Genomic DNA, 25,912 nt, shown 5'->3' on the forward strand with positions numbered 1-25,912 from the left:
ACATAGTAATTTTTCATGTTGGTAATATTGATGACATCCTAGAAATTGCCTCAGAAAAAAATTAAGAAACATTCTACTTTTAATAAACTTTGTTGCTGTACATAAGGAACTTTACATTCAATTTGGAAACTGTCGTTGATGTTCTGCTGTCAAGAGAATACCATCTGCTGTACCAGATACACTTGCAGAATTTCGGTAAAGTGACACGGAGTCCACCTGAAGTCCAGCGATGGAGAGTCTCAGATTGATGCGGCTTCCAGGGTTGACCCTGGGCCAGCAGAAAGGAAGAGAACACACATACAGCGTGGGGCAAGGTTTAAATGGAAACTGCACGTCGCTGCTGAATAGAGCTTGGTTTTGTGATTCCAAGCAGATGAATGGGAACACTGCAAAATCAAGACACTGGCTAGGGAGTTCCCCCCTGGGAGCTCTATGCTATGAGAGAACCATTCAAGCCTCTAGTGGAGAGCTTGTTGCCTCTGCTGCAGACCTGGGCCAGAATTTAATTCTGAGAATATCTTTTACCTTTAACACTTTTTTTTTTTCCAGCAGAGATTATAATATGCACAACTTTTAAACCAAAAAAAAAAAAAAAAGATAGCTTCATGGTTTTATTTCTGGTTCATTTATTCCAAATTTTTAAGCAGTATAGAAAACAATTTTTTAAAAATTGCTCAATGCATCTATTATAGTATTACCTAAGATAAGGGAGAAAACAGTCTAAGCATAGGTCTTTTTACTCACATAGTTGCCTAGTTTTATGAAAAGTTAGTATTAACTTACTAAAACTAAAAGTTACATGGCAATGACCCTGTACATTGTCATGTCATTTGCCTATTTTTTAAATAATATATGACTTCTAGTTCTGGGTTTTCAAAAATGAATTGGAAAAAAGGACCATGTGTAACTTTATTTATTTAAGATTTAAATCATAGGATTTAAGGATCAAATTGGTTTTCTTGAAATTATAAATGTGTTCCAGTTTTCCATGTCTTAATGTAGGCTCAGCTGCAGTGAGACAAAGACTGAGATATGGAAGGGCCATTTTAATTCATTAGTCACACCACACTTGATTCTGCTAAGCCCATCTGGTCGTCTGCATGGAACCCCTCTTAGCTGTCTTCATAAAATCTGAAGCCACCCAACTTAACTTTGCACAAATAGCCATGAAATCTATAAACCTAACAGATATAAAGGGTGTATTAGAAATAAAAAGAATAGATCAGGCTGGTGAACTTTCAGAGGATGAAGTGCTCTTAGGATAACCATGGATAAAAGAGTCTGGAACATGAAATGAAACTTTCAGTCAAGAAACAGTTGAAGGCAGGGTGACAGCAACTGCTTGTGAAAATAGATTTTTCAGCCTTGACCCTCCATAGAATGAATCTGGAATTCTGTTTAAGAAGAAAGCAAATAAAAAACACACCCATACACAACATGAGTAGCAATTTAGCCCTATGTAGAAAAGGCTATTTTCCTAAGGTTGTTTCCTTAGCCTTGGATGCTATTTATTTTACCTGCCAGTGTCTTATCAGAAAGCAATATCTTTTAATAAGAAAAAAAAAATCTGTACTTTTTGTATTTGAGAAATATTATTCATAAACAATGAGTTATTCCAGTTATTTTTCTGGGAAAAAAAAAAGAGTTTTGGACTGGAACAAATGTTTCTACTTTAAAGCAGGTGGTTTAGCAGAACAATTTTAGAGTCAAATGATTTAACAATTGTAAGAAAGCACCAATTCTAATGAAATAGGCACACAACTTCCCGTTTGACCAGATGTTGTAGGGCAAGAATGTTAAGAGTACAGATACAGATAGTAAGTAATTCTTACAGATAGTAAGAATTCTGCCACAGGGCATCCTCAGCATTGATATCTCTTAATGCCCACAAAGTAGGTTATTCCTTGATGATAGAAGAACAGCTTTCAGACTTCTATAGACTTTGCAGATTGCTCTGTGTGACTTGGTAAAATGGTGGGCTTGAGCAATGAGTCTCTTAGGCTGAAACATAAATGGGAACTAAGTGAATTTTAATAACCATAATTCCACCAATCTTAAATTCTTGAATCAAAATAGCTGAGAGAAAATAGGAGCCTTTTCGACTATTCATAACACTTGATCGTCTTGTCCATATTTAATGTTTTTATAGCTGTCTCTGGCCATGGTTATTATTTTAAAGGGAAGTTTTCTTTAAGAGTTCCATGGCAGATCAGTGGTTAGAACTCTGCATTGTCACTGCTGAGGGCTCAGGTTTAAGCCCTGGCTGGGGAACTAAGATCCCACAAGGCACATTGTGTGGCCAGAAACATAAAAATAAAAATTCCATTTTTTTTTTTAAAAAACAGACTTTTTCATAGTTCTTTCAATGATAACATAATCTCAGTTTTTCATTGGTTTTTAATGATCCTGAATTTTTATAGACCCTTCTGAACATAGTTTTAAATAATCTTTTTCTGAGGTAGTTAGGAGTCTTAGTTAATTAGGACTTAGGTAGTTAGGACTATTCAAGGGTGGGGGAGACGAGATGCACACCACACACACACACGCACACACACAGTCCATGGGGCCCCAAAAGAGTCGGATACAACTTCGCAACTAAACAACAACCATTCAGTACTCTTTATTTGTATTCTTGGGTTAAAGTATTTCACTTTTTAGAAGTGTAATTTATATTTTATCTCAGTTTGCACTTAAAATCCCATCAGTGAACTGCAGTTTTCTGGAGTAAAACATAGAAATTGTGGGCTGTTATCTTTGTTTTTAAATATATTCCATAAAATCATTATATTTGTTTTGAATTCAAATCAATATAAAGTGAATATAATCTAGCCCCAAATCTCGTGAACTCTTTTAACTGACAATGGTACCTGTTGCAATGAAAAGCAGAAATTATTGTCCAAAAATTAACAACATAATGATGGCTATTTTATGTATATAAGCATGTGCTTATTGTCTCACTGAGTTTTAAACCTGAATGAACCCAAAGATGGCCTTTTCAGATTCTCATGGAAATCCTGTGTCACCCGAGGACCAAGTCAGCCTTGCTCAGCAGATCTCAGACGTAGTGAAGCAGCCGGCTTTCATCGCAGGAATTGGGGCTGCCTGTTGGATCATCCTTATGGTTTTTAGCATCTGGCTCTATCGACACCGAAAGAAGAGAAATGGGCTGACTAGTACTTATGCGGGTATCAGAAAAGGTATTACCTTTCCTAAATTTTTCATATTTTACCATGTTCATATAGCTCTTGATTTCAATATATGACTCTAAGTTATTCTTGATTATATATATTTGTATCCTATATTAATTATTTTAACATATAAAAATTTGCAAAACTGCTTTTATTTTATTGCAATATCTACGTATAAACTCCACTTGGATATCAGTACTAAAATAGGACTTACCTGTTTCAGGCTCAATTTCTTTAAAATACATTTTAGTGTAGGTCTACACTTGCTTATGATACCATTCCTTTGTTCTCTTAGGGAATTACTTTATTGATTTCCTGTAGGAAAATTTGTAATCTCCATGTCTCAGGAATTATAAATCCAAGCTTTGGACTGTCATATAGCTTTAAAAGGAGCACCGTTCCCCTTTGTGAAGCAAAAGAGATTGTTTATAAATAATTATATTTCTGATTATTTATAAAATAATTGTTTCTTAATGAATATGGAATGCTTGAGTGAATAATGTGCTTCAGTTTGCAGAGAGAGAACACTTAGTACTTTTTTATTGTTATGTTTAAAGTTGTAGAGCTGACTATGTATATACTGTTGATGGACAATGATGATTTTGTTAAAAATGTATCTGCAGTTTAGAAGACAAAGTTTATTTGGCTAAAATTATTTACAGTTTTATGGATGAGCCAAATAAGCTGAGGAATTTGCAGACACTTCTGCCACATAGTCTCAAAGTCTGCAGATTGGTGGTTCATATTTTTCATTTCCTGATGAGTTTCTTATCACTCTCAGACAGATAATCCTTTTCCCCTTCTCTCGTCAAATATCTTCATCAACTCTGGGCTGTCAACAGGGTGATTGTAAGTTTTCAGCCCACAGGCCCACTTTATGTCTTTAGTCCAACTAAATTATTGACAGTGCTCCTTTGGGTCTCAAAATTGTCTTGGTTTTTGGATGACAGGGTATACATCCACCCGAGTTATAGGGTCTATAAGTCTAAGACAACACTTTTGCTGCAAAGCAGATTTAAAGAGGATGACTAGTAAATACTCACTCCCACCGTCACCCTCGTTTAAAAAAAAATTATCTACGCATTTCCTAAGTGAACATTTCCCACACAGCTTGGCCATGCCGTTTCTCTGAGCAATGATATGGCAAAGTCAGAATTTATTAGTGCTAGTTAAACCTTTCCTCAGTGAAAAGTTCTATTGACTATCCCTCTGAGCTTGTGAAACAGTCTGAGACAACAGTCTAAAATATTTGTGCTCTTGGTCACAAGGGGTCTTGACAAGAGAGAGTCAACACAAATTCATCACCCACACTGTGAAAATCGATGAACGTGCCTCTGGCCCGTGGCTCCATAGCAGTCTCCTTATGTACATACATTTGCCTTAGCATTATCATCCTTAAATATGTTTTTTTCAGATATGTGTCCTATGTCAATATTAAAGCAAAAATGTCAGTATCCCTGCCTGTGAAATGGAAAATGGGGGCTTAGAGGTTACTGTGAAGAGACTGGGTGCTCATCACACATTCAAAGAACAGTGTCAGGGCCACGCATTACCGTATAAAACCTTTGCCCAAAAAATAAGGCAGAGAAGGAGTTTGTGGGTGTCTGTGTGTTGTGGAGCAGGGCACAGGTGGGCTGCTGGGAATTGTGCTTTGAAATCCCATTTGAATGAGGAAAAGTGACTGATGAACATCTAGATATAGAATCTTTTGAATTTCCAGGAATTTTGTAATTTTTATTGCCAGGTGTGTGATAGCTATGCAGTTGTAACAGTGGAATGCTCTCTCTAGTCTTGAAGCCTAAATGTGACATGAAACCTTCTTCCCTTCTGAAATGTTTCTTTTCCCTTACTAATGCTCTTCAAGCATGCTGGGAAATGCCTATGTGCTCTTTCTGCAAAACCTATTACACTAATATTGTCCTTTTAACTAGCTTGTGTTAAGCAGAAATCATAGAACATAATCACAAATGTAATTGGTGAGCATTTGATTCTGCTTTCCTCACCTTGCCTTTTTGGCACTTTTTCATATTTCTGGTTCTGTGCAATTTTAAAAAGTGAATTCTGAAATCTTAAATTGACTGTGCCCGAAACAATGCTGGTCATCCTAAGAAAAAAGGAAGTGAAATATTTAAAAGAAATCAATGTGAAAGAACCTACTGCCCTATGAAACATCAGGCCAGAGTATGACTTTGGGTAATAGCGAGCATTTTTAACATAATTTCCCCCTACATTTATCTGTAGGTATTTCCTCTGCTTGTTCCCTTTGTCCACATAGTATACCAGCATCACTAGATAAAATGATTTATTTTATTACTGGAAGCTTTGAGAATTAAGTTGTCCTTTGTTGAGCCAGCTGTAAAAATCTCATTTAGATGACCTCTTTTCATCTCTTCTTCCATTCCTTAAACTGAGGTTAGCAGTTGGCTAAGAGTACTGACAAGGACCTTTCATTTTTTTCCCTGTGTCCTTGTGATTGCAAATTAATGTTCAGGCACTCCATTCTTGCTTGAGTACCTTTACTTTCAAATGTATGTCTTTTATATTTTTTATGAGGACAAGTTACTATTGCTCTGAATTTTTGATTGTAGCTAAATTACACTGACTCTCTAAAAAGACCTGACTGAAAGACAGCACAATAGAATTCTTAAGACAGAGACTGCTATGTAGCGGAAGAAGACAGTATATAAACTGGATCCCCAGCATTGAGGATTTTGGTTTTTTTTTTTCTTCCTAGTATGCTCAGAGATAAAATGGTTTGGTAAGAAGTGACAGTTGTAAAAGATGCTATGGCATTCAAGTCTGCAACCCCAGTGCTCTAATCCTAAAGTAAATTTCTTGTAGACGTTCAAATATGAAGTGGAAAATACATTTTTGGCAGCTTTTTGATCCATGATAAGTAATCAGTATTCTAGTTTGTGTGTGTTAAGGATTTCTTAAAAGCAAATTTTAGTCTTCAAAGAGTAATGTAGGTTCTCTTGCTTTCTTTACCAGGGCAGTGTTTACTTTAAATTAATGTGAAGAGCTTGGGGGAAAAAAAGTCAGCCTCCTCCCTCTGTGAAATGTCATGGAAATAACTCTGGTGTTATCCAACAGCCAGGAATGGGAGAAGATAGGACAAGTGGGGGAGGCAAGGATGCCACTTTTGAGGTCTGCAGTTCAATTTCAGGCATTATTGATTTAATCTAGATTTATGACTGCAAAGAGTGAAGATTTTCAGAGCATTATTGTTCTATTGTTTAGCTTTTGGTGTGCTATTTTTTTAAAATGCTCAGCCTACTTCTAGAAAGCTTCTAGGTATAAACTATAATAGCAGAATTAAAGTTAAAACCCCCTATGTATTCTGTCCATTCACCAATTTCTATGATGCTAGAAATGTAGCAATACACTCTTTATGCTAAGGCATCAGGCATTTCTTGCCAGCGAAACAGTTCAGTTTGATGGTTTTCTTTGTTGCAGTTCTTTCTTCGCTTGCTTTCTTTCTTCCTTCCCTTTTCTTTCTTCCTTTCTATCTATCTTCTTCCCTCCCTTCTCCCCTCCCTCCTTTTCTTTCGGCATTTTTCCTTTCTTCTTCCTTTGGTCTTCTTTCTGCCTTTCTTTCTGTCTTTATATCATTCGCTGTCTCCTTCCCCCTGTCTGTATCACTGTCTCTCTCCAGGTGATGGATGCTCAAGTGCACCTATTATATTAGTTAGTCCACTTTAATAAGCATTTACTTTCAGATTTCTAGATAAGGGTAGGCAAGACCCTGATAATACTTGTTTAAGAACCCATTATCCACTGTTCGGAAATGATTAATAGTAGAGGATTCCTGTCGGTACTAAAGCCATGAACTAAGTCTCTATTACTAAAAGCAGGGGTCATCCACAGGCTAAGCCAGCACAGTCCTCCCCGCTCCCCCCCGTCCTAGAATGTCAGACGCTTCGAAATGGTACCTGCAGAGACAAGCTTCTTTTTTACCCTCAGATTTGGGTTTATTCACATATCAAGAGTGTCAGAACTACTGGCTTAGTTATTTACATTTGTTTTATGTTCAGCTGTCTGCTTGATTTATACTAATGTGATATGTTCCCTTTCTCTCTTCAGCTTAATAACTGGTTTATATTTTGTTTTGATTTTTCAGTCCCGTCTTTTACCTTCACACCAACAGGTATATATTTGCGCTTACCCTCCTCCTTTCCTTTGTTAGTTCGGCATGTGTTATACTATTGTGTTGCTGTTTTTATTTCATTTTCTGCGGTAAGCTGGGGGGAAAGGACTTACAATGGAAGCAGTACTTCATTTACTCATGCCAGGCATGCACTTGAAGTAGAAATGGTTGGTGTTGCTTGTCATCCCTTCAATGCAGTTGTTTATTCATGATTCCACAGTGCATCTGAGCCTTGTTTGCATGTATTTCATTAGATAGGCACACTATTTCTGCCCTCAGCATGATTTAACATGCTAATGATCAATTGATTATTTTAGACTTGGCAGTGTATTTTTTTCCCCTTAACTTAAGCTTTCTGGATTTCCAACAAAATTTTCTCTCCCAAGCAATTCTCTATCCATAGAATCAGCATTCTTAAAGGTAACCAAAATATACAGCACATTTGAAAGATAAAACTTTCATTTTCCCTAAGTCCAAGTCCTAATATTCTGTTCTATTCAGTTTCTTTCAAAGAGGGTCCTCTTCTTTCGCATCACCTTTAGTAAAAATGTACCTGTGGTCCTGCCTTCTCGGTTTTAATCCAGTTATTATAATCACTGGATGCAGTTATCTCTCCTTAACAGACTCTCAGTTTGGAGTTCTTCTAAGTAGCAGAATTTGGCAGCTTTTAGAAACATATTTGTTCTTAGAAAAATGTGTCTGTATTTACAGAAAAGCTAATATTCTTAACCCCTTGACTAACTATGTGCAAGTCTTTTTTTGTTATGGCTAAATTTTATACCCATAACTTATTAAGCTGAGAATGCTTTCACAGGCATTAAAATACATTTTCACTATGTATACATGTTTGATGAAAATATAATGAGAAGTATTTTCTCAAACCACAATAAAAAATAGGTCACATTAATTAATAGTCACAACTTGGCATACATCTTTGTGTGTGGAAAGAAAGGTTTATTTTCACATTTATATCCATCTTACTGGTACTCATTCATATTTCTGGGGAAATGGTCTGGTAGGTTTTTATTTTCCAAAATTTAATATTCCACTTCTATAAAATCATGAAATTACATGATCTGATAATAAATTCAAGATAGAAATCTGAGAATGTAAGTGTACAATGTGTAAATAGTTATTGTATTTAATAAGAATATAGTGAAGTTTGCTTCTCCTTAGTTTTCAAACTTGTTAACACACTAAGAAAATAAGAATAACATATTTAATTCTATACCATCTTTAAAAAAATACTTAGTTGAATCAGAAATCTATTTCCTGTGATGAGTTTTTGCAATGCTTCTAAGTAGAAAGGGAGAAAACATTCCATTCTAGAAAGATGCTCTTGAATGTCATAGCTTTTGATGTATAAATGCAAACATGTCTATTAATTGTTCTTTTTTTTTTTTTGTAACATTCCAGTAACTTATCAGAGAGGAGGCGAAGCTGTGAGCAGTGGAGGGAGGTAATTATCTTGCTGGTTTTTAGATTCTAAGGGACCTTCCAGATATTTCTTCTTGTCTTCCTTGATGACATCACTTTCTATGCTTAAAAGGTTTAACTTAAAGGTGAAATGTGTTTAAATCTTTTAGAACCACTCCGAGAACTACTCCATTCTGCTCTGCTTTAGAACCAAACATGTTAACACACAAATGCCTTAGATTGGAGCTGGTGCATCTTGAGCAGTGAACACCAGAGGGAGCACTTTAACCAGAAAAGACAGACTTGCTGATTTAGCAAATCATTAAAAGGAGTTAAAGTAATTAAGTGATGGCATTTATGAAGATTAAGAAATATAGCTAGTTAACAGATACTATCAAAGAAAAAGTGTTCATTTGGAAACCTGCTGAACACAGCACTAGCTCATAAGTTGTAGGTTACATCTGTTTGTTTGCTCTTGTTATAAATTCAACATAGTTCAATCTCCATTCACGGGGAAATATGTTGAAATAAAAGGAGAATCTAGGTAGCTTGTTAACACGAAGATTTTTTTTCCCCTCTAATTAAAATGAACCTCAATCCTACATTTATGATTTTTTGGTAATTATTATTCAGTGAACTTGAATATATTCACAGAGAAATCACAAATTGATGTGACAGTCGCCTGAAAGGGGCTGAAAGAAGATTTAAGCTACATGAGCCAAACATCAGAATTTTCTAAGATAATTCTTTCTTTTCAAAAATAGCAACTTCTAGCTTAGGATGTAAGAAAAAAATTTTTTTCAACCAAAGCCATTTTATAATTCAAATTCAGTTAACTTATTGAGTGCCCTGCTTTGTATTGTTAGATAGTATAGTTGCTCCTGGGAAAGATAAAAATAAAACATTATTCCTGAATCTGAGAAACATACCATCTGATGATAAAATCACTGAATTTAGTGTATGACAAAATATGGTAAAAGAAACAAAAACAAAACTTAGCCATCTTTAGTAAAATGTTGACAGTAAGCACTAATCTTCTATTTTCTGGGTACTGCTGCTGGCTTCCTGTTTTCATACCTGTGAAACAAAGCCAGCCACGGAAAGAACCCACAGCAAGGGAGGTCTTCAAAAGGAATAAATCCACTTGATTCAGGAATTAAACCAGGGCATGTTTTTGCAAACAGGGAAATCCTATCTAAATCATAGCCCAGACATTCATGAAACAGCCTTTGGCATAAGAACATTCTCTCATGGATAAATCTGGAATGCCTGATGGTACCACCATCTCTCTGCATGTGTATATTCACGGCTATAGACATCAGCTTTCTCGTTAATCAGAGCATCAGAAAATGCTTATTGAGCATCTTCTGTGTGTTCTGCACCAGCCTCTGTGCATGGGCATGCACACAGATGTGTTGTATCTCACACACACACACACACACACACACACACGTATAAAATGTAAGTATGGTTCCTGCTCTAAAGGAATTTACAACCTAGGTAGACCAAATTATCAAGAAGGATATGATGGCCAGGGATCGCTCAGTACCAAATGATACTTTCTTCAGCAGGACTGAAAAATTACAAAGTTCCATTTGGAAAGCTCCCTATATCATCCTACACAATTAACCGTTTGAATGTAAAAATAGTATAGCAGGGAAATGGATTTATTTTAAACACCAAATAGAAATGATCTTTTTACCAAATGACAAATGATGCTAGAATGTTATAGAGGCAACAGTTGAATAAAGATACTAGGGTCAGGGCTCAAAATGGCAGTTATATACACAGTTTTAAATTTATTTATTCATCAACACTATTTATTGAATACCTACAATGTGACAGGCACTGTTCTAGCTGCCTACGCAGCTCCAGTGAGCAAAGTCAATACAAGTTCTTGTCCTTCTGAACCTTACATTTAGTGGGGGAGATAGAAGATTAATAATAAACTTTTTTTTTTTTAAGTCAGCTCTATAGTAGAAGCAGTTGGTGAGTGCTTTGGAAAAATAGAACAGGGTTTAGAGGATCAGCAATGCCATGAGGAAGAGGTCTCACTAGCTATTTGTGAATGTGAGTGTGTGTGTTGTATGTGTGTTCCATGATCCAGTTTAGTAAGTATTTGTGAGCATGTGTGTGTTGTATGTGTGTTCTATGATCCAGTTTAGTAAGAGAATGAACAGTGAGTTGGACCGCTGTACTCACTTCTCTGATGTTTAGGGATACCTAAACACTGAATTCCCTCAGGCCTCCCAGGTCCTGTGAGCACTCTGTGGACCTCCCGCCACATCTGGTTTATGACACCTAAGTCACAGTGTCATCATCCTCACTCCTGCCTCTGTTACTGTGTTTCCTAAATCCTACCTTTTTCTCCTTTTACTATCATTGTATTGTTTTCTGTTTCAATCTTCTGAACCTGATCTATTACAAACACTCCCAGCAATCTTACCTTCCTCTGCCTTCATTAGCTCTGTTCCGTGTTAATTCTCTTTGCCCATTGGAGCCGGAATGCAATTTTGAAATACATATTGATCATGGCTCTGAGCCTCTGAAGATCCCATTTTTCAATTGAACACACCATATTTAAAATAGCAAGTCCAAACTGGGCAATGTACATGAAACCCACAACCTCCAGGGACTTGCACCGCTTCATACTTCTCTGTGCCACATGCTGTGAGTCACTCTGTCAGCTCACTTAACAGTCACGAATACTGCATTCTGTTTATGTCCTTATGACATTAGCCGGAGGATGTCCCTCCTCCCCTTGTCAGCTTGCTGAGGTTCGCCTACTGTGTCCTCCATGAACTCTTTGTTCTATAGAAATACCATAGTGAAGCACCTAATGTGTGTGTGTGTGTGTGTATGTTAGTCGCTCAGTCGTGTCCAACTCTTTGCAACCCCATGGGCTGTGTCCCACCAGGCTTTCTCTGTCCATGGATTTTTCCAGGCAAGGATACTGGAGTGAGTTGTCAGTCCCTTCTCCAAGCACCTCATATGAGGTAATACAACTATCTTTTGCTTATATCAGGGGTCAGCAAATTACAGCTCTGAATTTGGTGTACCACCTGTAATTGTAAGTAAAGATTTATTAAAATACAGCCAGACTCACTCGTTGACATGTTGTCCAAGACTGCTTTCCCCCCACTACAATAACAGAGCTGAATAGTTGAAACAAAAAGTATATGTCTCAAAAAGCCTAAATGTTTACCCTCTGAGCCTTTATAGAAATAGTTTACTAACTCCTGGCTTTAATGATTGTTTCCCACAGTAGAATGGGAGATCCTAGGGTTATGTGATTTATGAATTAATAATTGAATACATGAATTTTTGTAGTGCAATAAATATAATTCATTAGATTAGATCCATAAATTCAGTGTATGAGTTATTGATCTTTGAAAAATATTACCGAAAAGTATCTTAAAGAAGAGAGGGATGGCTTACTAAATAAATAAATGTGAGAAGATTTCAGTTCAGTCCTTGTTGACTTGAGAGAAAATTCTGGGCCCTGGACATCTTCCTCTGATAAAGGAGAAGATTGAGAGAGAAGGCGAACCGGAGAACTCTCTTGTTTCTCAAAAGTGTGAATTTAGCTGTTCACGGAAAAGTGAAAATGAGGATTACAGTTAAGCAAAGAAACGTCTTCTCAACTTGAAAAGGACGAAGGACTTGCAATCTAGTCCAGTGAGAATCATGTAAATATTAAGTGACTGTTTTTTTCATTTGTTTTCCTTATTTCAAATATCCCAGTCTCCAATTCTGGGGTCATGGGGAGGGGGGCGGTGGTGGCAAAGATAGCTAAAATCCAAACGACAGCACAAACCAGGAAAAAGCAGAGAAAGCCTGAAGAAGAGAGTAGGAAAGTCAGGCTAACCAGATCAAGAATGCCAGTAGCACATTTCCTGGCCACAGAAGGTGAGAAGAAACAGAACTCAGACCTTGCTTCTCTCTAAAGGACTGACCACTTTCAGATCTATCCTTTGCTTCCTATTGGGCTTCAGAGCACTTCAGCATGTCAAAAAAAAAGAGGAGACAGCCTGTAGGCAGCCCTTGTTGCTAGGCCCCTTCACTATTTTCCTCAGCTCCGGGACCCTCTAGTATTTTATTTTGTGGTTTTAGGAGTTCAAATAGGTTTGTGTGTGTGTGTGTGTGTGCGTGCGTGCGTGCATGTGTGTGTGTGTGGTATGTTTGGAGTGAGTGAGTAGAATATCTGGAGTAAGAGGAGCAGAGGAATTGAAAGTAATTGCCACAAATTATTTAAGTTCATTTGTCCTCTTTTCCCTTATGCCACAAAACTGTCCCCTTAATATAAAATGGAAGTTAAATATGGTTTTTGCAAGCCCTAGTATCTTCCTTTCTTTAATAATACCTTTTTGAAGACAAGAAAGAAATAGGCAAAGTTCAGATGCATTAGCCTGGAAATATAACTAACATTACATGAATATATGTGTATAATATGATTGCATTTATATAAGTAATATGGTAACATTAAATTATATAATATGTTCAACACTTATTAATCGCTGTAACCAGCACTGTGTTTTGCTTCTGCTTCATTTCTTATTGTAGGACAGCTAAATCTGTCCCATACACATTAGATCATCTTAAATGCATAAAGATATCTTAGGAGATTTTTAGTTTTTAAGGACCCTAACACCATTATAAAAATAACTACATATGACTTTGACTTCCTTAGAGGTCTCTGAAATATACATATGTCATTTTAAGACTCATTATGGGCCAGTAATCATGACTCAGCCTTCTTCACCAAACACAAGTCTGAACCAAATGCCAGGACGTGAATTGTTAATCCCACTTCCTGTCGGAAAGCTCCCATACATATGAAAAGTTCTTTCAGCCTCTGATGATATCAAAACGTTTACTTTTAAAAGTGCTTTTCTGAGGGAATCATAGTAGCATAAAAATACCGTCTATTCCTTTTGAACCATGTAAGTCAGGCTGTGGAAAATTTCCACTTGACCCGTACTTCAAACATACTCTAATATTTCTACAGTGTCAGATATGGAGATTTATTTTTAATAACTTCAAAAGCGATAACAGTTGATTTAGGTTTAAGAGAAAACAAGAAAAGCTAAAGACAGCTAGATGCAGACTTTGTGTAACCAACATCAATCTCAAAGGCTCCAGATATCTGTGATACAGCTTGCATTTAAATGTTTTAAATTCTAACAGGTCAGCCACGTTGCTCTTCAAAGCGTGTTTTTATCAATAGTTTTAACAGTGAATTTATCCAGTTTTTACAACAATATTCTGAAGACTTCAGACATTTCCCCACTCTTCCTTTTATTAGGAATGTTTGAGGGTTTTTAGAAATTTAATCACTCTTCAGTATATGTGTTTATAGCTTCCTGGTTTGCAGTGTGGATTGTACAGACAACCTACTAGTATTTGAATCCCAGCTCTGCCACTCACTCACTTTCTATACCCATGAACACATTTCTTAACCTCTCTCAGGCAATTCCATTTCCTAATCTGTAAAATCTGGGTAATAGTAGTAACTACTCTGTAGATTATTAGAAGGAGTTAATAATATATATAAAAAAGTCAGAACAGTGCCTCACACATTATAAACAAAAGGTAAGTATTCATTTTTATTACAGATACGTGTATACACATGAATACATATATATGTATACAGATATACAAATTATAAATCCATATTTTCATTTGAAGTGAATTATTCCTTAAATAACCATCGTTTGCATGATAAGTTTCCTTGGCTGACTCTATGTCAGAATAGAAACCACGACAATGACTGATGGGCTTCCCAAGTAGCTCTAGTGGTAAAGAATCTGCTTGCCTGTGCAGAAGATGTAAGAGATGAAGGTTCCATCCCTCGGTCGGGAAGATCCCCTGGAGGATGGCATGGCAACCCACTCCAGTATTCTTGCCTGAAGAATCCCATGGACAGAAGAACCTAGGCTACACTACACGGGGTTTCAAAGAGTCAGACTCAACTGAGTGTGCACGCACACACACACACATACTCCACACACACACAAGTTAAATGTCAGGTTCTTGCTTCCCAGCTAAATGAGAAGCATGGTTTTTACATTTTAACAAAGAAAATGAAACCATGAAGGAAATCTTTTCCGAATCTGCAGTGCCGGTCTGTTGATTGTGGATCTGACAGTATATCCTGCATCATCACCTCTTTTGCTGAATTGCCAATCGGAGTCAAGGTTGGAAAAGGACCTCAGGACTGCCCTTGCTGAACTTAATGTCTGTGTCTCTGCCACTGGTGGTCCAGGGTTCCCATTAGTAACCGCTCATGTGCTTTGCATTCCCAGTGTACAGTGAAAGAGGATTAACATATGTTCCCCCCCCCCAAAAAAAAAACCATTAACACTCACATATCTTACAGTGGACATCACTGTTTTACCAGATTTAATTCAGTAGCTTTCTTTTGTTTATATAAGGATTTATGGCATTTTACATTGTCACCATCAGAAATTGTTGACAAGCTTACAGAACTGTGGACTGAAACACTGATGAGGCTCTCCACAAAATGTCACAGAGCCCAAGATGCACTCTCTCTGAGACATGGTTTTGGAGAAAAGTATGCAAATGTGCTTACTGTGAAGGCTCCTTTATTTAAGTAAACAGCTTGTTCCATTTTTTAATGAAGTGGTGAGAAGAATCATGTTTTTTAATGGGTCAAAAAAGAAATGCAAACTGTCTTAACTCGAGTATTCTGTAAGCTATTAAAACACTGAAAAATACAAGCATCCACCTTTTTAGATTCCGTGTTTGGTTTTTAGTCACTCTGACTGAAGAAGGAGTAAAACATCAGAAACTACAGTATGTTAAGTCTCTGCCTGTTTACAGTGTAATGGCTATATAAACTGAGGTGTGTCTCAGAACATTACATTGTTGCCTTGTCTATAAAATAAAATAAAAAGAATATCTTTCAGCATAATTGACCAAGTTATTTGTGAGGATAATAAGATGGAGAATGGGTTGGAATTCTGAATAGGCAATGTTACTTGCTACTTATATAACACTTGCTTTTACACATCTTTTTTTTTCTTTAGGCCAGGACTTCTCAACATCAGTGAACCTGCCACGCAGCCGTGGCTGGCAGACACATGGCCTAACACTGGGAATAACCACAATGATTGCTCCATCAATTGCTGCACGGCAGGCAATGGGAATAGTGATGGCAACCTGACCACGTATAGTCGCCCAGGTTAGAGGCACAGAGATAGCTTGATACACAGGCTCGGCATTGTTAGGAACCGGCCATGAGGAGATAACTTCCCTTTCTCTCTAAATTGGAAAGGAAATTTAATCAATGTGTTCATGAAATATGAACCACTGTTTAGCAAATTAGCCTGATTCAAGTTATGTTCTCCATCCTTATATCTCCACATCTCACCCTGCACCCAAAAATGTTTCCCAGTATGTGAAGGGAGAATGGAGGATATAAATCCTAGAATAAATAGCAAATAAGGAAAAAGGAAATTATGGAGAAGTAGTTGTCCTCATAAGAATGCGTGTAATTATAATTTTAGTAGATTGTAGTTATTTATAGTATTTATTTTAAAGATTTTCAGGGCAAAGCAAATCAAAAGACCAATAAATATATAGTCTGAGGGATTCCAATTTTTAATGGCAGTAACAACAACAATAAGAATAATTACATGGTGGCAAAAATAATTTTAAATGAAAGCTAACTGAAATTCAAAAATTTTATTGTATGACAGTAAATTTTTATAGGATACAAGAAATATATACCTTTTGTAGATGTCTGTGTTAATGCTAATTGTGTCTTTGGGGTTCAGAAATATGTGTGATGAATTACTTGCTAAAATTTCATGCTAAAACATGACAGTAAACTTTGGATGTAGAGTATGCAATATTTAAAAGAATAAACAAAATTATAAATAATTCTTAAAAAAGAAGCCTTTCAGCATGCATTCACAATATAGGAAATATTGGAAGAGTCATGAAGAATCAAAACATATGACTATAGAAATAACCCATGGAATTAAGGAAAAGGAAAATAAAATATGGCATTTAAGTAAAAAATATGATGTACCATAAAGAACAAATCATAGTCTCCATTGAATTTGTATATGAAAATGATGCAACCATATGACCAAGTCCCTATTCAGAGGTTGGTATTCTAGTTATCTAGGCAGAGAAGTGCTCACGTAATTATAAGTAAAAGAAAGATTATGCTGAGGCCAATAAGAGAAGAAAGTGACAACATTTTTGTAAATTAATATGGAGAGCTGAGTTATCCAACATGATTGCCTCTGGCTTCAGGTGGCTATTTAAATTAAATAAAATACCATTTAAAATCCAGTTCCTCATTGGCACTAGCCACATTTTGAGTGCTCACATGTGGCTATTGTATTAGACAGTGCAAAATAGAACATGTTCATCTCAGAAAGTTCTGTTGGATAGCAGTCATATGGAAATATTTGCAAAGAAAAATGAGATTGCCAAAACCATATTGCCATTAAAAATATTTTAGCGACTCTTACATGAAGGTTAATACCTAGAAATTAGAAATAAAATTACTAATGGAAGATAAATCAAATACCTCTGATCCCTGATCATTTGTTGTTAAAATACAAGGTAATTGAATTCAGTAGGGCCGAGAAGTTGCAATTTTTTCTTAAAACTATATTCATTTTTACATCTTTAGTAGTAGCCATGTTAATTCATCATTACGCTGTTTAGTTGAAAACTCATCCTCAAGGTGAGCTTGTTAATGTTGCAGCCACTATGAATAAAATAGTGGTATTTTTACTATTATAACTTAACTAAATTTTTATTTAAATAATATTTTAGTTTTATATGATGATTTTAGTTCTTTCTGCTATTTTAATATTTTCAAATGCAAACCTTAAGTATTTCTATGTATATATTACTTATTTCACTCTTAAATGTTTAAATGAAGGAAAAATTAGAGTGAAGTTGAAATATTAGGCAGATTATTGCAGGTGTTATTTGATTAAATTGCCCTGGCTACTATGATTCATTTGACCATCATTATTGTCATTTTATATATCTTGAGGTATCATTATGAAACCATGCAAAATGATTATATAATAGCTTTTCTTGATAATGATTATCTTGTGTGACCAAGGGAAAAAACTAATAAAACTCTCCTGAGTATTGTTTACCATCACTTTACCTCTGTTCCTCATTTTTTTGAATAGAGGTATTTTATACAGTATTGAAATCTCAAGTTATTTGATCTGAGGGCAGAGGTGTTTGGGGGGAGGGAGACGGTCTGGACTCTTAACCTATTAGCCTTGTTCTGTTGCTTCAACAGCTAGCTAGTAACTTCAAATAGTTCAGTAACTCCAGATTAGAAAATTTAAACTTGGCACATAAAGATACTCATGTATATATTCTCTTAGTGCATTTCCCATTAATGTGATTGTTAAAGGAAAATTACTTAAATTGAGTTCATTATTTATAAACTACATAACACTAACTGAAGTTCAGAATTATTTAGTCTCCATATAAATTATATGTCCTCTCTTACTCCCTCAATTTTTTTTTTTTTGAAAGGACATTTGATTCTGTTCTTTAGAAAGGACATAAGAATACTTGGTCCTTTTTATTCATCGTATTTAAGCCCATTTATACTTTATATAACAATTTTACTGTGACTCACAAAGCTTCTTACAAGGAAATTTAAAACGAATAACCATGCAGAATGACTTTTTCCTTTTCCTCTCCATTGCACATAGCTGATTGTATAGCAAATTATAACAACCAACTGGATAACAAACAAACAAATCTGATGCTCCCTGAGTCAACTGTTTATGGTGATGTGGACCTTAGTAACAAAATCAATGAGATGAAAACCTTCAATAGCCCAAATCTGAAGGATGGGCGTTTTGTCAATCCATCAGGGCAGCCCACCCCTTATGCCACCACCCAGCTCATCCAGTCAAACCTCAGCAACAACATGAACAACGGCAGCGGGGAGTCTGGTGAGAAGCACTGGAAGCCACCGGGCCAGCAGAAACAGGAAGTGGCGTCGATTCAGTATAACATCATGGAGCAAAACAAACTGAACAAAGGTGAGGAGGCCTGCCTTTATTCCCCCCGTTTTCTGCATTGACTGCCTTAACCTTCAGCACTACATGCCAAAGCTTGTCTGGAACTCGCCGGTGACATCTGTCTTTTGTCACTAAGGTTTTCTGATTTCTTTGGTTTCAGAATTTCCAGTGTCGAAAAGTTAATTAGCCCAACAATAACCTTGGAAAATTGATTTTATAATAATAAATAAGTATTTCCAAATGGTTTCGAGATTAATTTAAATTTAATCGTAGGTGAGGGATTGCTCCGGACAGAATCTTTTATTCATAAGGCAGATGCACAGCCATCACAATACCTCACCTTTTAAATAAATAGACTCTCCCATTCTTTCCACTCGAGAATGGAAGATAATTGCTTCTACATGGTCACATAAATGAATGGCATTTTTATATCAAACTGAAAAAAAAATAAGCTTGAACTGGAGAAGTAGTTCAATTTTTTATATTTCTCCTACCTCTTGTGGCTACTAAGACTGCTGCAGTGTATGATTTTAGACCCTAAATTTCTTTGACCTGATTGAAGTCTGTCAGGATAGAACCTAAAGTAAATTGAGTTCAGTGTTAACTTATAACTGCAGAAATAGTATTTTATGGCCTGAGGGGAATGTTTCTCTATTGTAAAATGGGTGAGTTGGAAGGGATAGGTGTTTGATTTCTTTGTAGTTCCTTTAGGTTACTGCTTTAATAACATGATTTACAAAATTAAACCTCAAGAAATAAAGGGAATGCTCTAATTTGAATAAGTCAGGACAGTTTTGTATGAGTGTCCAGGTAAAGGATATATTTAATTGCAGATAATTAGAAACACAGATTTCTTTTTTTTTTTTTGAGGCTTGACTTGGAAATGTTTTCTTCAAAGCTAAATGTATTACAGTTGGAAATTAACCAAGAGATAGTGTTATATATTTTACTTTAATAAGTCAGTCATCTTGCTTTATTCCCAGTTTAAGAAAACATTTGGTTGGTATAATAGCCCAATTCAGTAGATATTTTCTAACCATTTTTTTCTTGAAGTATAGTTGATGTACACTGTTGCAGAAGTCACAGGTGTACAAGGTAGTCATTCACAATTTTTAAAGGTTATACTCCATTTATAGTTATAAAATACTGGCTACATTCCTTGTGTTGAACAGTATATCCTTGTAGCTTATTTTATATATAATTTAGCTATTAGTCCCTTACCTGTATGCCCCTCCCCGTTTCCTCTCCCTGCTGATAACCACTAGTTTGTTCTCTGTATCTGTGAATCTCCTTCTTTTTGTTATATTCACTAGCTTGTTGAATTTTTTAGATTCCAACTATAAGTGATATCATGCAATATTTGCCTTTCTCCGTGTGACTTATTTCACTTAGCATAATACATGAGTTCATGACAAAGATGAATAGGAGAGTTTCTATAATCATGGAGTTTACAGTGGGGATTCAAACTATTGTCATAATATTCCTGCAGAGTATACGACTTTATTGTGGACTTTGGAAAGGTTTGACAGCCCTCTGTACAAATATTTTAGAGTTGTGATATATTGTTTATACTGCTTATAAACAGACTTGGTATGTCAAACTATAATAAAGACACTGGAATGCAGCTAGACTGATAGATTATTACTCAGTACATTCCTGGGGTGAGTTTTTCACTCAGATTTTCACCTCTCCCTAAGCAAGCAGAAGTATTTGTGGAAGACTGAGATACTTCGTCTTCTTATCTGTATTTTTAATTAGACATCATCTTTCTGGCAAGTTGCAGTTTTATGTTTTATTATTTTTTAATGATTCATAGACATGACATTTTACAATTTCTTATTAAAATTATTTTGTTACCATATTTTTAAAGATAAGAAGTCAAGCAAAGCTGACTTATGCCTTAGCTGATTTATAATTGTTTTAAAGAGAAGAAATAGTCCCTGGTAGGATTCATTCACACTTATGCTTAGTCTGATTCATGTAAAGAAGACAGAAAGAGTTTGTATTTTACATATCTTAAAGTAGACATGTTTAAAGATCTTTATTTTTTCTTGACCTTTCATCCTAAACACATGTCCATCTTAGCAAGTGATCAGTATGATAATTTAAAAGCTTAATCCTTGGTAAATGGTTGAGGCACCAAAATAAATGTATAACCTTTTTTCCATCTGAAATGTCCAGATTATCGCGCAAATGACACAATTGCTCCAACTATCCCGTACAACCAGTCGTATGACCAGAATACTGGAGGATCCTACAACAGTTCAGACCGGGGAAGTAGTACATCAGGTAAGTAAGGGAAACCAAGGAGAAGGCCAATCTCTCCTTTAAAGAAATGGTGCGTTTCTTTAGCTTGAATGCTAATGATCTGAAATATGACATGTCTAATCAGTTTATATGATTTGAATCTTCCAGGCATGGGTCTTGTCTCTGCAATGTGAACTACTGTCCACTCACTGAACCATTTTATGTTCTATTTAGTAATGAAGGTTGAGGCTCCTATTTTCTTCCGTTATAAGGAGCTCTATTAAAGCCAGAAGCATGACTGAATCTTTAAAGGCAGTTGAAACACTTTTTCCATCTCAGCAAAAATATAACTAAAAATATTGCACATACAGTTAATCTGCTAACTATGTTACCATTTGAAGGTAGTCTGTTAAAGCATATGAAACTTCAGTACACTTGAGTAGGATCAAAAGCCCAAGAGATGGTATCATGAGATTTAGGTGCAATTGGAACCTGCCTCAGTTAATAATCTCTCTATCCCTTACTTAGTTCCTGCTCTAAAATCTCGTAAAGCAGCCTCCCAACGTCAGTATTCGAGCCTCAGAAGCCACGCCGAGGCCTCTTCCCTGTGGTTTTCATGCTGGTGCAGCTGTTTGCCAGCTGTTTTCCTGATAGCGGCTGCAGATGGGAGCTTGCTGGTACTTAAGCCCTGTTTTTCTAATTAAAGGCGGTTCATTATTAGAACGAACATGTGGCAAGTCACACCACAATGAGGACAAAACCAATTGATCTTGACTCTGGTTTGACTTCTCCAGGAGAGGGTAGATATATTACCTCCTAGCAACTGGATTAAAGTTGCTAGTAGGTGCTTTTAGCCAAATGTCTCTACCCCTCTCCTGTAATGAATATGGTATTTGCATTTTGCCATCTTGCCTTGATGAAGGCATGCTGATTTGGCCTTTTCTAGCCTGTGTTTTGTCACTGATTGAAATTGTTTCTAGTTGAATTAAGGAGCTTAGGAATAGCTCTATGCCTTTTTAGATCTACTCTTGTTTTACTATGTACTGTTTGATTGTTTTTAACAAATCTTACCAAATGACTTTTTATATTTTTTAAAGTAAGTAAACTCTAAACTATAATAAAGACACTGGGAAAGAGCTAGACTGACAGATTATTACTCAATACCTTCCAGTGGTGAGTTTGCTGTTTGGATTCTCACCTCTGCCTAAGTAGGCAGAAGCATTAAGCATTTCTAAATTAAGAGACAATTTTCAAAGATGTACTCTTGGGACAGCTATATAAAGTATTTTTATATTTGCTATCCCATGCCATTTCTTCTTTGAATTCTTAGCCACTTAAAGAGAAAAATGTCTTAATGGAAAAAGAAAAAAAAAGATTCTGGGTTGTTATTCAATTGCCTTTCTCCATCCCTCAGTTTAGATACATAGATCCTGATGTTCTGCAGCTATTTGGTATTTAGTATTCTGTGAATATGTGGTAAAAAGGTAACATGATGTGAAACCTGGTGGTAAATACTTAGGGGAGAGAATGAGGCAATTAAATGAAGTATAGGAGAGATTTGTGATGTAAGGCCTTTCAGGACAGGTGGAGCTGTTAGAGTAGATGAGTGCCAGGAAATCAAGACAAAGGCTGTGGGTACAGTCAGCTCCTCAGAACACGCGTAGCCATTCTAAGACAGGACCGCTGAGTGGAGGAGGAGAGAACAAACGGGCAGAAGCCTGACCATCATAATTTGTGAATAACAGCCTGTCCTGCAGCCCACACTTGGTGTAGTAACAGGCCAGTGCAAGAACATCTGGCTTCACAAACACTGTCATTTGAAAATTCCCATTGAATATATTCAGACCTGTTTCATGTACCATGTGAGTTGGAGCTGTTTCAGAAAGGTTTAAAAAAAAAAAAATTCACTGAATTTAAGGGATCATATGAGAAAAATAATTACAGACTCATTGTCTGTAATTTACTCAAGAATGTAGAATATATCCTATTGGAGGAGGAGGATAACAACCATTTTATCTCCAAATATCTTTTGACCTAATGTTATTTTAAAATGAATATACCAAAATGTGCAGCTACCTATGTTTAAAGGATATACCAAATCTAATACCAGAATGTTGGGCAACTTGAATAATTGAGCTATTTTAAACTTCTAAGAATGTTCAAGCAACATTATTTCACTCTAAGCCATAATTTTATAGAAACAGTGGCTAAAAACACTTCTGCTCCTTTTTAAAAACCATTTTTCTGCTTCTTTTTTTGTTAGATATATTAGTTCTTCCAGCAGTTATTTTCATCTGCACCTGTCTTTCTGACAAAAACTAGTAATTTCATTGTGCCTAAAACGTTTCAGTGGACAAGTACAAATTATATATACTCGGTAATTTAATGCAACAGTGGAAATGTAATAGATCGTATCTGTATCATATTGTATTTTAGGTTCCAGCAATTAAATAATAGAAAGGCACTTCAGAAAGTATGTCTACAGCTCATTTGTTTTAGATGATAATCCATAATGCAATTAATTGCTGTAAGAAGATCACTATTAATGATATGACTTATAAAAATTCATTTATGGTTTTATTGCTCTTTCACTATTTATTTTGCAGTTAAGCTTGTCAGTATTCTGCATTTTCTTTTGTACAAAGTTCTGTTTAAAATTCAAGAAGAAAAGTGTGTCTCCCTCTGTATATGAAGTACAAGATCATATTTACAGAACATAGTGTGTGGATTATTAATAACATTGATAATATGTGGATTATTAACCTGTGGATCATAGAAAAGATTTAAAATTCAGAAATAAAAGTTGGCTTTCATTTCTTTTCAAGGGAGTCAAGGGCATAAGAAAGGGGCACGGACACCCAAAGTCCCAAAGCAAGGCGGCATGAGCTGGGCAGACCTACTGCCTCCGCCCCCAGCGCATCCTCCTCCTCCCAGCAACAGTGAAGAGTATAGCATGTCTGTGGATGAAAGGTAAGAGGGGTTTCAGGACAGACGGAAGTGGAGCAGTAGGATGCCCTAAACCAATCATCCAGGGAGACTGATTCTTAAGGTCCATTGACATTTGTCTCTAAATAAAGCGATACTGATGGGTCAGCACAACTTAGAAACCCCCCTCAGTTTTGCAACAACAAAAGGAATTCATATCTTGAAAGCTTCTTTTGGAACTCAGAACATGAGTCATGAATACATACACACACCCCCACATACACACCCATTCACATACACACACACACACAGTTTACGTATTTATATTTAGAAGTATTTTACTTTATATACATTCACATACACACACACACACACAGTTTACGTATTTATAAGTATTTTACTTTATATACATATAAGTGGCATACATGGTCATGAATATATATAAGGTCACTTACATATCACTCTCTATATTTGATGTTGTATTTTCAAATATCAAAAATTCTGTTGTACATCTCTAAATTTTCATAAATTAAGTGTTTGGATTCATACCACCGCTCCAGCATCCTGAAAACTGTTTGCTCTCAGATATGATCACATTCTGCTGAAAACTGTAGAAGTTTAAACTTTGCTGAATTGCTTCTCACAGGGATTTACTGAGTGTAAAGAACCCACGTGACAGCAATTAGAGAGTTAGCATGCTTCTTCCTCACTTCAGGGTGTGTAGAACTAGATGTGGTACCACCCAGCAAAACAAAAGCAGCGGCTTCACTCGGGTGATCAGTGGAAGAGAACTCCTTTGATATAGAGAATTAACACAGGATGTGCAAGATCGGCCCGAAAATAGTCTTTCTAAAGACTGATACTGAGATGAAGACATTGTTCTTTTATTCTCCACAAAAACAAAACAAAAAACAGTTTCAGAGTTCCAACTATGACAGGAAACAAAGTCTCTTTACTTTTATTTTCTAAGCACTGAATTATCAAATACTGAACCATCGATCCTTGGAGAAATGCAAGGTTATGTTCCTGTAAGCTCTGGTTACATTTTTGTCAGTCTGTCCATACATAGAGCTTCCTGGCAGCTCAGATGGTGACGAATCTGCCTGCAGTGTGGGAGACTGGGATTCAATCCCTGGGGAAGAAATATCCCTGGAGATGGAAATGGAGATCCATACATAACCTTCTTTTATATGTGTTTTTGTTTAAAGACACCTTATTTAATATATATTGTTGATTCATTAACATTGAATTTACAACCAACAGCACTGTGAGTCATTCCTCAGCAAAGCTTATCTAAATACACATATTTTCTCCACTGAGGCACATTATAGCCTTCTTGGCCTTGGGAACCCCAGACAGTCCTAGCGTACACCTGGGAGTCATTTTTACCAGGGAACTCACCATCGTAAGGGCTCCCATGGTGGCTCAGTCAGTAAACAATCTGCCTACTAGTGCAGGAGACCTGGATTTGATCCCTGGATCAGGACAATCCCCTGGAGCAGAAAATGGCAACCATTCCAGTATTCTTGCCAGATTACACAGATACTTTGACTGTGTTGTTTAGGTCCTCATATTTTATTCTATAGGCAACTAAAGAGCCACTTATTACCTTAAAACAGGTGAATAACCAGAGCGTGGTGCTCATTATAATAAAAAGCAATGTGAGGATGGAGAAAAAGGAATAGATTCTAGAGATTTTTAGAAGTAGAATAGAAATGAACTGGGGAACAGTTTAAGGTAGAAGAGAGGAATGTCAAAATGAGTACAAGAGACAGGAAACACAGGAAGAAGTGTCACAGATAGTGGGATTTGTTCATTAAAAGAAGATATAAAGATCCAAAGAAATCATGTTATATGAGCATCAACTTTCCTGAGTTCTGGTAAACAAGGTATGTGGTAGAGAATGAATAAGATAGAAGGGCAACATGAACACGATTTATATAAGG

At 36.2% G+C, this 25,912-nt stretch overlaps 1 protein-coding gene across 9 annotated transcripts in view; it reads left to right on the forward strand.

Annotated features, from left to right (window-relative positions):
* ROBO1 (roundabout guidance receptor 1) overlaps positions 1-25,912 on the forward strand; it is a 1,227,175-nt gene that overhangs the window by 1,167,450 nt on the left and 33,813 nt on the right. For 4 of the 9 annotated variants that reach the window (XM_070455058.1, XM_070455057.1, XM_070455060.1 and 1 more), the window contains 7 exons: positions 3,000-3,197; positions 7,309-7,335; positions 8,752-8,794; positions 15,801-15,955; positions 18,480-18,815; positions 20,976-21,083; positions 23,867-24,011. In XM_070455058.1, the coding sequence (XP_070311159.1) occupies positions 3,000-3,197; positions 7,309-7,335; positions 8,752-8,794; positions 15,801-15,955; positions 18,480-18,815; positions 20,976-21,083; positions 23,867-24,011 (1,012 nt within the window). The remainder of the gene's footprint in view (positions 1-2,999; positions 3,198-7,308; positions 7,336-8,751; positions 8,795-15,800; positions 15,956-18,479; positions 18,816-20,975; positions 21,084-23,866; positions 24,012-25,912) is intronic. The other 5 variants (XM_070455063.1, XM_070455065.1, XM_070455059.1 and 2 more) reach the window with 3 other exon arrangements.

This window comes from Odocoileus virginianus, chromosome 25, assembly GCF_023699985.2.
Source record: "Odocoileus virginianus isolate 20LAN1187 ecotype Illinois chromosome 25, Ovbor_1.2, whole genome shotgun sequence".
Classification (NCBI taxonomy): Eukaryota; Metazoa; Chordata; class Mammalia; order Artiodactyla; family Cervidae; genus Odocoileus; species Odocoileus virginianus.